The sequence below is a fragment of the Impatiens glandulifera genome, chromosome 6 (genome assembly GCF_907164915.1).
Source record: "Impatiens glandulifera chromosome 6, dImpGla2.1, whole genome shotgun sequence".
Taxonomy (NCBI): domain Eukaryota; kingdom Viridiplantae; phylum Streptophyta; class Magnoliopsida; order Ericales; family Balsaminaceae; genus Impatiens; species Impatiens glandulifera.
The window spans coordinates 54,216,045-54,229,519 of NC_061867.1; the positions used below are offsets into that span (position 1 = coordinate 54,216,045).

The window sequence follows — 13,475 nt, forward strand, 5'->3', positions numbered from 1 at the left end:
CAATCAAACTCAATGTAGAAATTTCAATAAATTGCAATCATAATTCATACTATTTAAAATTCGATGAATGAAGCTCTATTTAATAAATAAAAAACTACAAATACTAAATAAATCGGAATTGAAATTGTTTTGCAAAAAGAAACAATCATTCAACCAAAAAATATTAGGGTGTGTTTAATAACCCTGGAATTGGCATTGGAATTGGAATTGGAATTAGAGTGTCCAATTCCAATTCTTTTGTTAGACACTTTAATATTAAGAATTGGAATTGGAATTAGAATTCCAATGAAATTGGATATATAGTGTAATTTTATAGTTCTCAATTCCTATCTTTTTAGGTCGGAATTGTAATTCCAAATTAACACGTTTTTCATGTTTTTAACATTTTTAACACGTTTTTCACACATTAAACACGTTTTACACGTTTTTAACACGTTTTTTACACGTTTAACATATTTTCATATTTTGGCACGTTTAACACGTTTTTGGCACGTTTTTGGCACGTTTACCACGTTTTTGGCACGTTTAACACGTTTTTGACACATTTAACACGTTTTTCACGTCCTTGACACGTCTAACACATTTAACATGATTTTCACGTTTTTAACACGTTTAACACGTTTTTGGCACGTTTAACACGTTTTTGTCACGTTTAACACGTTTTTGACACGTTTAACACGTTTTGACACATTTAACACGTTTTTCACGTCCTTGACATGTTTAACACGTTTTTGACACATTTAACACGTTTTTTCACGTCTTTGACACGTTTAACACGTTTTTGACACATTTAACATGATTTTCACGTTTTAAACACGTTTAACACGTTTTTGACACGTTTAACACGTTTTTTTTATATTTTAGCACATTTTGCACGTTTTGGCACGTTTAACAAGTTTTTCACATATTTAACACGTTTTTGACGCGTTTAACACATTTTCACGTTTTAACACGTTTTTTTACGTTTTTGACATGTTTAACGCGTTTTCACGTTTTTGACACATTTATCACATTTTTTTTACGTTTTTGACACGTTAACCACATTTTGACACGTTTTACATGTTTTCCACGTTTTTGACACATTTAACACATTTTTTTACGTTTTTGACACGTTGACCACAATTTTGACACGTTTAACACGTTTTGGCACGTTTAATAAATTTTTAACATATTTAACACGTTTTTGACACGTTTAACACGTTTTCACGTTTTTGACACACTTAACACATTTTTTTACGTTTTTGACACGTTTAACATGTTTTCACGTTTTTAACACATTTAACACTTTTTTTACGTTTTTGACACGTTTACCACATTTTTGACACGTTTAACACGTTTTTCACGTTTTGGTATGTTTAACATGTTTTTTACGTTTTTGACACGTTTGACACATTTTTAACGCATTTAACACGTTTTTCACGTTTTAGCATGTTTAACAAAATTTTCACTTATTTGACACATTTAACACATTCTTGATACGTTTAATACATTTTTACATTTTTGATAGGTTTAACACGTTTTAAACCTATCAAAACGTGTGAAAAACATGTTAAACATATTAAAAATGTCAAAAACATGTTAAATGTGCCAAAAATGTGAAAAACATGTGAAAAAACGTGATATCGTGAAAAACGTGTTAAAACGTGTAAAAACGTGTAAAAACATGTGAAAAACGTGAAAATGTGTTAAAACGTGTGAAAACGTGTAAAAAACATGAAAGATGTGTGAAAAACGTGAAAAACTTGTTAAAACGTGTGAAAAACGTGAAAAACGTGTTAAAACGTGTAAAAAACGTGAAGACGTTTGTAAATGTGAAAAACATGTTAAAACGTGTGAAAAACGTGAAAAATGTGAAAAACGTGTAAAACGTAAAAAACGTGTGAAAACGTGAAAATGTGAAAAACGTGTGAAATCATGTGAAAAACGTGTGAAAAACGTGAAAAATGTGTGAAAAACGTGAAAAACGTGTGGAGAACGTGAAAAACGTGTTAAAATGTGTGAAAAACGTAAAAACGTGTTAAAACGTGTAAAAAACGTGAAAACGTGTGAAAACGTGAAAAACGTGTTAAAACGTGAAAAACGTGAAAAACATGTGAAAAACGTGAAAAACGTTTGAAAAACGTGAAAAATGTGGAAAACGTGTGAAAAACATGAAAACCGTGAAAAACGTGAAAAACGTGTGAAAAACGTGAAAACGTGAAAAACATGTGAAAATGTGAAAAACGTTTGAAAAACGTGAAAAACGTGAAAAAATGTGAAAAACGTGAAAAAACGTGATAACTGTGTGAAAAACGTGAAAAACGTGTGAAAATGTGAAAAACGTGTGAAAATGTGAAAAAATATCAAAAACGTATTAAACGTACCAAAACGTGAAAACATATCTTAAAAGTTAACATTTTGAACTGATATTTTATTTTACAAATATTGGAATTAGAATTGAATTACAATTCTATCATTTTTCCAAACATAGGAATTAGAATTAAATTACAATTCTATCATTTTTCCAAACATAGGAATTGAATTGTAATTAAATGTCAATTCTCATTGAATTGGAATTAGAATTCCAATGCCAATTCCAATTCCAATTCACCTCATCAAACACACCCTTAAGGAAATCATCTTATAACCGACTTTGAAAACATTGAAGACACAATTTTATTATGGTGGACGGTTTTCTCAAATTTGACTACAACAACAGCATTTGTAATAACGAAGGGAAATCTATTGGAAGCAAGATCAAACAATGGGTGTTTTGTCGACACATCAATAGCTAACACAATCTAGATGGGCATGGAATTATCTTTCTTACAATTAAAGGTAATTTCAAACATGTCTTTATGATTTTAGACTACATGAATTGTACAATACATTTCAACAAAGAACTACTTATGAAGGGCATGAAATATCTTCTTACCATTAAAGGCAATTTCAAACATGTCTTCATGATTTCAGACTACATGAATTTGTACAATTCATCTCAACAAATAACTCATTTTAAAGATCCTCTCATCTCAATTAAATCAACAAACATTATCGACCAAACACGGCAAACTAAACGAAATTTGCGGAAAAAAACAAATTCACAACTATCTCGCTTTCTAGGAAATTTGTTAAATCTATGAATCTTCTAACTAAATAGAATATTATTTATTAGAAGAAATTCATCTTTTTAACTTCCCTTCTTTTATTTCAATTTCATATGACAACCTTTTTAATATATAAAATATTATCCTCATTAATAAAAAAAAAAAAAGTTGGCTTATTACATTTGGTATTTTTTTTAAGCTTAAAATTATATAATTAAAACTTAACAATTTTTATTTTTATTTTTCTTATGAGTATTTTTTTCAATCTAAGACTTGTAATAAAAATAAAACTTCACTTTAGGGTAACTAAGAAGTTTTAGTCTTAATACATTGAAATTAAGCTAGTAAAATAGACAACTAAGCTAATACATTGAAGTCTTTTGTTTGATATGGGTTATTTGTAATAAATTAATATATTATTATTAATTATTTATTTTATAAATTACTATTCGTTATAATATTTTGAAAATATTAAAAATATTTTTTTATATTTCGAAAATATTAAAAATGTATTTTTATCATTTATTCATTTAATCTAAATAGTAATTTTTTTCATAAATTAAATTTTGTTAAACAAAAAAAAATATATATATATATATATATATAATGACTCAGTATCAAAAGCTCATTTGATATTTGAGTTTTTTTGTATTTTTAAAAATATATATATATATAGGCATCTTATTTTTTTTTAACTACCCAATCATTTAATTTATTAATAAAAATATAAAAATACTTATAATTTATTTTAAATTTTAAATAAAAAAAAATATAATACCCATTAAAAACTAAAAAAAACTACCTTTTCATCCAATAATATTTTATAACAAGAAAAGACACCAATAAAACCCAAAAATAAACCAACATCAAACAAGCTCCAATCCCCAATATTCCTACAAAGGGTAAAATTGTCTCACAAAGTCAAAGCTATTCCCTACTACTTTCCTAGACTTGGTCATTAATCAATAATGATTAAATAATGTTTAATGACTTTGATTATTCTTCTAGAGTTTGGTAAATTTTGAAACACCATCATCCATCTCCATATTGGATATTGGGTATTTATAAACTTATTTAAAAAATATATTTTTTATATTAATTTAAATAATATAATGTTATATAACCTATCTTAATTATACATATATTCTTATTAACTATTACTTGTTATAATTTTTACTTTTATTTAAAATGTTATAACTCCTTAGTATTTGTTCTTTAAGAATCATATTTCTCCCTTAATATGTACTTTTTTTTCAATTTTATAACATCAAAGTCATACATAATTTAAACCTAAGTTTTAATATATTTGATAAAAAAAAATTAAATTAATATTATATTAATTTTAATTTATAAAAGAAAGTAAAACTTATAATCTCTATAAATGTTGGGATGTGTGAATATTAATAATATATATTTAAAATTCTGAAAAGAAAAAAATGCAAATGAAAAGGATTTGATTGTATTAATATTGAAAGTAAATATATAATTAAATATAGAAATAGGTAAAAAAAATATTAAAAAATCTACAATAAAGATTTAATTTTTATTTATCAATTTATGTAAATCAATTTAATGAAAGATGAAAAGACCCTATTTTTACTGGTACAACCCAAATCGGCCGCCATTCTATGTCATTAGGACTGAAAATTCTTCATTCTTGAAATCTTTATAAAAAAAAAAACTCTGAAATCCTTCTTTTCAATCATCTTCATTTTCCTCTCTAAAAAGTGGAAACCTTCCTTGTTCCTTCAATGGCGCTGACGGGTTTATATTTATATTTGTATTAAAAGTCAACATGCAGATTCTGAAGAGTTCAAGATAATCTCTTTCGGTGGTCATTAGTGTGTTTTTTACATAGAGGTTCTTGATACAGAGGATTTACAGATAAACAAGATGAAGAATGAAGAACAATCTCGATCCCTTTTTGGAATCACTCTTTCTGGTAGACCCATATGGCAGCAATTCCTTATATGCTCTTCTGGGTTCTTCTTTGGTTACCTTGTTAATGGAATCTGCGAGGTATTCTTTTTCAATTTCTTCATGAATAGATATGAAATCGATGAATTAAGCTATGGTTTTACTTTTATCAAATGGGTTTTATGAATTGTTCTTCAATTTGATCATAAATTATATGAAATCGATGAATGAAGCTATGGTTTTACTTTTATCAAATGGGTTTTATGAATTGTTCTTCAATTTGATCATAAATGATATGAAATCGATGAATGAAGCTTCTGGTTTTACTTTTATCAAATGGGTTTTATGAATTGTTCTTCAATTTCATATGAATGAAGCTTCTGGTTTTATTCTGCATGTCATTATTAAGGGGTTTGATTTGTTCTTGAGTTCAAAGTAATTTGATTCATGGAGTAAAGAACACTAAAAGCAAATGTTCTTATTTGAAAACTATGATGATTTCTGACATGATCATTTGAATATACAGGAATATGTGTATAACAGGCTTCATTTCAGGTGAATGGTTGCTTTTTGAAAACCTAAGATTTTTCAATTTGTTTAATACTTTGTTTTGGTTTTTAAGGTGTTTTTGATTTTGTTCACAGTTATGGTTGGTATTTCACATTTGTTCAAGGGTGGGTATATCTTGTATTGATTTATCTACAAGGGTTTACAACTAAGCAAATGGTTAATCCATGGAAAACTTATGTTAAGCTTTCCGCGGTTTTAATGGGCTCACATGGTCTTACTAAAGGATCTTTAGCGTTTCTCAATTACCCCGCACAACTCATGTTCAAATCCACAAAGGTAACACGAAAACACTTTCTTTTTGTCTGAATTTGAATACTTAAAGACCTCATTTGGAAACACTTAGGCCTTGTTCTTATTTTTGTTGTTGTGTATTTTGCAGGTGCTTCCTGTGATGATTATGGGTGCTTTCATACCGGGGTTAAGAAGGAAATACCCGCCACATGAATACATATCAGCTGTTCTTTTAGTTATCGGTTTGATACTTTTTACATTAGCCGACGCTCAAACTTCGCCAGATTTCAGCATGATTGGCGTTGTTATGGTGTCTGGCGCTTTGATTATGGATTCTTTCTTGGGTAATTTTCAAGAAGCAATCTTTACAATGAATCCTCAAACAACACAGGTACATTTTTTGTTTGGGATTTAATCGTTGTCATAGATGTGATTCGAATTCTTATACCCTATTTTTACCCGGTATAGATGGAAATGTTGTTTTGCTCAACCGTAGTTGGAATGCCGTTCTTGATTCCTCCTATGATTCTTACCGGAGAGTTGTTTAAAGCTTGGACTGCTTGTTCACAGGTTTAATACTATTCTTCTTCCGCTATTTTTTACTTCATTCTTCTTACGGTTTTTGTTTTACTTGTTTATGCAGCATACTTATGTATATGGTGTATTAGTGTTTGAGGCAATGGCCACATTTGTTGGTCAAGTCTCGGTTCTTTCTCTTATTGCGATTTTCGGAGCCGCCACAACAGCTATGGTACGTCATTATTATTATTATGACAATGAGGGTCAATGATGGTTTTAAAAAAAAATAATTTTGGGTATAAAATAGAGGTCATGAATTTTATTTATTAGGTGACGACTGCAAGAAAAGCGGTGACATTGCTTCTATCGTATATGATATTTACAAAACCAATGACGGAACAACATGGGACGGGGCTTATACTTATAGCAATGGGGATTGTACTCAAGCTTTTGCCGGAAAACAAGCCCTCGAGAAGGGCTAATCCTTCTCCGGTTGGGCGATCATCCACTAGAATTGAGAAGCAATTGGTTGTGGAAAATAGAGGGCAAATAGAAAGACAAGAAGATGAAGAGAAGAGGTCATTGATTTAAAATCTAACAATAATATAATACTATACCAAAGTCAAAGAGTTTTTTTTTATAATCATATATTTTTTTTAAAATTTTATTGTTAAGTCAAGAACTATTGTAAGAAAGAAATGTTAATTATTTACTATAATATTGGTAATTGATGTAAAGAATGGAAATTGATTGGGAAAAAAACAATATGAGACTTTATAGACTTTGATTTAATACAAAATGAGTCATACTTCTTAACTATTGTTTGGTCTCCATTTTATATTTTGTTTTCGGTAATAATAATAGTTTATAAATATTAACATTCTTCTATCTAAATTGAGACCTTATTAAGTATTTGGTTTGAATTTTAATCTAGATAAAATAATATTTTAAATTATAATTTAGTTAGATATATATTTATAAATTTAGTGATTTTTCTAATCCAAATTTAAGAAATTGATATAGAGTTATTCAAAATAACTAATCAATTTAGTTAAATTTATAATTCGTTGAATATTTAATTTTATACAATAAAAATTGAATATAAGCTTTATTCAAAATATCAAATGCAATTCAATCTACACCCACATTCCAAATATGATACACCAATTTGAATTATTGTCATTGTTTAATAAATTAATTTGTTTCAAATTGTTATCATATATGTATTTTTATAATTAATTTTGTTTGATTAATGATTTTAAAATTACTTTAAAAACATATCCAATATGAATTATTTAATGTATTTAATAAGATATTCTATAAAAATATTTTGCTTCAACTCAATATTGTAAGGTAACTTAGACTTTAAATTTTGGTGGAAATAGTCTAGTCTACTCGAGTTCTGAATAAAAGATCTTCCAGTTCGATTATAATTAAGAATGTCTTATATGAAAATACTGACCATGATTATAGGTCAGATCATCTTTCTGAAGTAAAAAATAATACTAATACATTAGTTTTAAAAAGAACAATTGATCAAATCTAATTTACCAAGTAGTTTGGATTTTAGACAAATTTAAAGCAACTTTAGAGATTTTTTAAGATAAATCTCTCAAGTTTTGACACAAATTGAGACGAAAATTGTCGACTCAAAGTTCAAAATAACTTATCTTCTTTTCTTGCTCTGTGAATTATGAAAAGAATCGAAAACTGTTGTTCTTTCAATTCTCATCTTCCGATTGGATCTCATGATTCGCAAGATAAAAAAACACACATGAATTCCACATCTTTATGCCTCGGTTAACGCTAACTGCAAGGCATGTTCTGCTTCCTTCAAGAAACGTCGGGCAAGCTCCTTCTGACCACGTCTATAAGCAATACTCGATCGCCTGTTTCTATTCATCATAATCGTTTAGAAGAAATCTATGCTTTGTTTGATTTCTCATCTTATATTTAAAAATACCTAGTTGAAATCTCATTCTCATTCTCAAGTAGGAGTTCACAGTCATGATCTTCTGTTCCAGAACCTTCTTCCAAATCCATCATCCTTTCACATTAAAAACAAATTACAAAACAGACATCAAAACAAGAACAAGAACAAGAACAAGAACAACAAAAGCAAAGAACACATAATAAAGAAATCAGTTAAAGAAGAGAGGTTACTTCATATTGAGGAGATCCACGAGTAATTGAAAAGCTCCGGAATCCCCACATACTTCCCATATTGCGGCTCGAACATCAATGTCCGACGGTTGTCTCTCCTCATCAGAGCCAACAAGCTGAAAATGCATATTTGAAAAATAAATAATCTGCCAGCAATTTCTAACCAGACAAGAAAACAAGATCCAAACGGAACACGAAAAAATCAGGGATAAGGTCATTTATCTTTTAGTTCGGATCGAAATCGAAATCAGGTAATACCTGATTAATAAACAGGTCAAAATCGAGTCGACCTCAAATGACCCAAAGTAGACCCGTAAACCCATTTATAATTTTATATTGTAGGGTTTTGTATTTACATTTTCACTCACTAATTTTCTTTTGTAGGATTTCATGTAAGTGAATTTGTGATTTAACTTAATTGTTATTTTGTGTTCATGTCATTTTAATCTGAAAGAAATAGATGTGGTATTAATTATATCGAGTTAAATCAGGTTAGGTTCGTGTTGAGTCGGGTCAATTGGATCGGATTCAAACAGGTTAGGTTCAGGTTAAATATTTTGACCCGAATTACTAAACAAGATTGGTTCAGGTTAGTAGTATTGCTCGATCCGCTAACCTAGGTTGAACCCATCAACTCAATTCCAAACCCGACCTGAATTGTCACCCCTATTTTTGGATAACTGAAACCGTGCTAAATGGATCTAGGTTTCACTGGGAAATCGTCACCACATCAAATGTATTGTTTTAGGTTTTTTTTTCTTTGGAGGAAGCTAACAAGGTGTATTCAGTGTAAATCGAACATGAAATCTCAGTATCTACGTTCAAGATATTGAAAAATAGATGTGATATATAAAATTGACTTGACAAAAATATGAATTTAATGTTAGAAAAGTGCTTAAAAGACTATTTTACCCTTCAATTTTTAGGGAGAAATTTATGAGAAATTAAAGACCTCTATTGTTTGTGTATTGATAATGAAATATGCAAGAATATTTGTACACTAAATGCTAATGGAACAAACTAGTTTGGCAATTTGTTAATTTAAAGGGATTAATGTTTCCTTTTTCACGATGTTACTATATTACCAAGTTAAATCAGATGTTTTAGATTAATTTGAGTTAATCTAAGTAATTAAGTGGTTTTAAATAATAAAAAGCTATCAAATGAACTAAATTAAGATAAGTACTTAATCATAAAGATTAATTGATAAGTTGTGTACCTCATGTAACATTGACGAAACCTGGTAAAGCTCGTCTTCCTGCATGACGATGGTCCTCAAGGAAGTTAGGAAATCGTCGGGAAAAACAAGTTTATTCAGATAAGATGGTATCTTCCGCTGCCCACTCCAACTATAATTGCTAGATTTCTGTTCAATCAACTTCTTTCCACCTTTCTCTGGATCGCTCGAGGGAAAGAAGCCTTGCTCAAGTAAACTTCTAGGCAAAAGGCATTTTAGGTCGCCCTTCTGTAAAAGGAAAAACAAAGTGTCACATATGTGCACAGAAAAGAATTTCAAAAGATTTTGGTCGTTCGTTTGATCAGTTCACCTGTGCTTCAAGAAGTTGTGTTTTGGATTCGGCAAATGCAACTTTTTGAATTGCGTCAGCTGGGTAATGAACCTAAATCCACGAATGTTTATGCAGTTAATGTTTAGTGGACAAATCTGATGAGATCTTATCTTAGAATTTGAGATGTAAATTATCAACTGATTTCATGTAGATGATGAACCTAAAAGAATATTTTAGAAAATAATTTGGATCATAATAATTACACTATCATTTGGATCATGATTTAGAAAATAATTTGTTTACCAAATAAAGTAAGAAAAGCTACACTAATCATGATCCAAAACTTTCACCCTTTTCCAATGGGATCGAGATTGTGAAAATATCACAGTTTTCAAATAGGACTACTGACCATGAGATAATCATCTGGGTTCTCATCAATTACAAATCCGTACAAGTAAAGAAGCTCCTGCAAAAACAGATGACACCTTCAAATACCCAAAGCATTGTCACTCGAGATATTTCATAACCATCTTCACGACAGTTTATGTGAAGGATCATTCATAAACAAAAATACTTCTAGCTTACAAGTGAATTACCTCATTCCCTTTGTTACCATAGCTAATAGATATTTCTTCCTTATCTTGCATGCCATTCTGTCTAGCTTTCCATTGGTTAAGAGAGAAGCATGTTGAGATTAGTCAGATTCGTGTCAACTCAGAATAAATCATAGAGGTATGTAAAAATGCAGGTTTAATCAAAAAAGAAAATCAACTAAAAACTTTTTTATTCAGATAGGATAGGATACTACCAGAAAGAAGATACATTGAGTTTCTAACTCCTGTTGCTGAGCCAGAGTTGTCAACTTCCCATGTTGCTGCAGCCTTTAAATCTGTATTTTTTTTAATTTCGATTTGGTGAATAATTGTACTTGGAGTTTAGGTCATTATAAGCATTATGTTAACAAACAAAGCTCCGAATGAGCTTGGACATGGATGGGGTTTTTTCTTGGAGGAGGCTGGCACAACATCACATTAATTGTAATACCACATTTCAATCAAGATGCTATCAAGAAGCGAACATGAGAACTCAACCACTTAGTTCAAGACTATTACCAGTTCAACTACTCTGGGTGAGTAGATCATGATAATGAAGACTTCTATTGCCTACGAACAAGAATTTGTCAAAAAAGAAAAAATTATATGGCAAAAAGTTTTGATCTAAAAATATTTATGTAGCACAATCAATCTTTTCTACAACTTTTCACATATTTTACACTAAAAAAGCTTAATCACACTTTTTATATAAATGCAAACAAAATCACTCATTTTTTACTTTGGCAATGTTCAAAAGTGATAGTGATTGAGACCAAATAACACATACCAAAAAGGCCCAATTATTTGTATTGCCTATGAACAAAAATAGTTCAAAAGGAGATCATAAATACCATGGTTGCAAAAATCAATTCCGGGTACAAGACCCTCAACACAAGTAGTCTCATCTTGTATCACATCCGCAACAGTAGTTCCTAATAAAGAAGTTTTCGATGATCAGATGCCCAACCCGAGAAGCAATGAAAACAAAATATCAGACACATAACCAACAATTTTAGTCAAGAACATGACATACTCTCTTCATGGTTACTGGTAGGTGATGATTCGGCGTTTATATTACCACCACTAGGGATGTCAGAACTTTGATCCTCAACCACTTGTGGAAATGCATATGAACGCGGAAGGGGAATACTTAAAGCACGAGACCAGAATATGGAATTCGCCCTAGAATAGTGAAATTTAAAGAAAACTAACAGTCATATCATCAAGAACATGCTCTTATCAAAAATTCAAATGAACTTGAATCACCTTTAGGAAACGATACATACCAGAGAAAGTCATCAAAGCAAACACTTCTGAAAAATAATTGGATTTTTATAAGTTAACTTTCACTCTAAAACCCTAATATCACCCAATAATCTGAAAATCAAATTGCCCACCTTTTAGAATCTCCATCACGACCCAAAATCTTTTCCACCAAATTCTTCACTTTATCATCAAACAAAGCGCGCAAGCTTTTCCTCTATAGAAAAACTTCGACGGTAACGAATCAAATCGAAGGAAACAAATCTAAATCTAACAATGAAATGCCGACCGACCTGAAGCTCGGTTGCTCGATGAAGTGCTGTTCCTTTAAGCTCTATCAGTTCATCATCATTAAACCAAAGTGGAGTTCCAAAACTAGTTGGAAGTACATCAAGATACCTAATAAAAAAAATCTAATAAAATTCCAAAACCAGAAATGAACAAAACAGATCTCCAAAACACAAACACTTACGGTTTCCAAACAGAATTCTCTCTAATCCGTTCAACTGTTAAAAACAACATGATCAATAACCTATCATCTATTTCGCCATTCTCAAACATTGATCTACAATCAGGTCCGAGTATAGGATCTTGCAGGACTCTAGTTGGTGTTATAGATAAATCAAGTGGAACCACTAGGAGAATCCCTGTACAATCAACTTTTCATAATGAATAGAGCATTTGAGAGGTGAAATGAAGAATTGAGGTAATGGGTTACCGTCGGAGACGTTGTTTTCAGAGATGACGCCGAAACCTTTGGTTGAATCGCAGTATTTGATCTCGCAGCCACGTAGTTCGGCGCCGTTGAACTGAATATAAAGTTGGATTTTAACTTGTGTATGAAAGTTATAAAGGATTGAAGTGAAAGAAAGTTCGGAATTTTAACCTGTAACCATTGAAGGAATCGTTGGAGCTTGGATTCTTCATCGTTTGCCATTTCTTTGAAGGATGATGATAAAACGCAAACGCAAACGCAAACCAGAGTTCAAGAGGGAGGTTCTACCGTTCTACACAAGAGGGATTAAGTGATTTATCAATGTTTAATATTAATTTCTTATTAATATATATATATATATATATATATATATATTTAATGTAGAAAATTAGTATATTAAGAAATCTTATATTAACTTTAACACGAGCTTTCAAGAACGATAGAACTATTTTAGAACCCCACTTTTAATCGGATCATTTAAAACAATTACCATCTCGGCAAAAATGTCTTTCAGATTTTAATAGATAACTCTTGAAATAATTTGTATCATCTTCTATAATGTTCCTCCAAAATTGTTGATATTTTTTATTTCTCGAATACATTTGTTTTCTTCCCACGCTAAACCCCGATTTTAATGTTCAATTTAGTCTTCCTTTAGATCGCAAAATGTTGTAATTTCTTTTATCCTTATTTTTAATACATTTTTAGATTTATAAAATAATATATCTTTATAAAAAAAATTGTGATATTCATTTTAATTTAAATTCAACATTAAAATCCCGATGTTCAATTTAGTCCTCCGAAAGCTAATTAGATCGCAAAAAATTATAATTTCTTCCATCCTTATTTCTAATACATTTTGAGATTTATAAAATAATTTATCTTTATAAAAAGAAATTGTGATATTCAT

General features: G+C 29.8%; 2 protein-coding genes across 2 annotated transcripts; one reads left to right on the forward strand and one right to left on the reverse strand.

Annotated features, from left to right (window-relative positions):
- Positions 1-4,786: 4,786 nt before the first annotated feature.
- Positions 4,787-7,110, forward strand: LOC124942251 (UDP-galactose/UDP-glucose transporter 2-like). The gene is made up of 7 exons (XM_047482716.1): positions 4,787-5,105; positions 5,530-5,558; positions 5,648-5,849; positions 5,953-6,195; positions 6,273-6,374; positions 6,448-6,555; positions 6,654-7,110. The coding sequence occupies exons 1-7, from the start codon at positions 4,980-4,982 to the stop codon at positions 6,912-6,914; spliced, it is 1,071 nt and encodes a 356-aa protein (XP_047338672.1). The 5' UTR covers positions 4,787-4,979; the 3' UTR covers positions 6,915-7,110.
- An 862-nt stretch (positions 7,111-7,972) lies between these two features.
- Positions 7,973-12,882, reverse strand: LOC124941703 (actin-histidine N-methyltransferase). Its single transcript, XM_047482051.1, is given in 16 exon segments — positions 7,973-8,251; positions 8,287-8,370; positions 8,487-8,602; positions 9,706-9,951; positions 10,034-10,105; positions 10,404-10,460; positions 10,591-10,655; positions 10,803-10,883; positions 11,439-11,519; positions 11,612-11,769; positions 11,874-11,900; positions 11,985-12,067; positions 12,144-12,249; positions 12,323-12,497; positions 12,569-12,659; positions 12,737-12,882. Coding segments are annotated over 16 exon segments (1,632 nt in total). The 5' UTR covers positions 12,788-12,882; the 3' UTR covers positions 7,973-8,112.
- Between the last annotated feature and the right edge of the window lie 593 nt (positions 12,883-13,475).

Bases quoted from the DNA above. Each gene is read 5' to 3' on its own strand.
- LOC124942251 (XM_047482716.1), top strand. From the start codon at position 4,980: ATGAAGAATGAAGAACAATCTCGATCCCTTTTTGGAATCACTCTTTCT. The intron at 5,559-5,647 runs GTGAATGGTTGC...TTTTGTTCACAG, and splicing joins TATAACAGGCTTCATTTCAG to TTATGGTTGGTATTTCACAT. The intron at 6,375-6,447 runs GTTTAATACTAT...TTGTTTATGCAG, and splicing joins CTTGGACTGCTTGTTCACAG to CATACTTATGTATATGGTGT.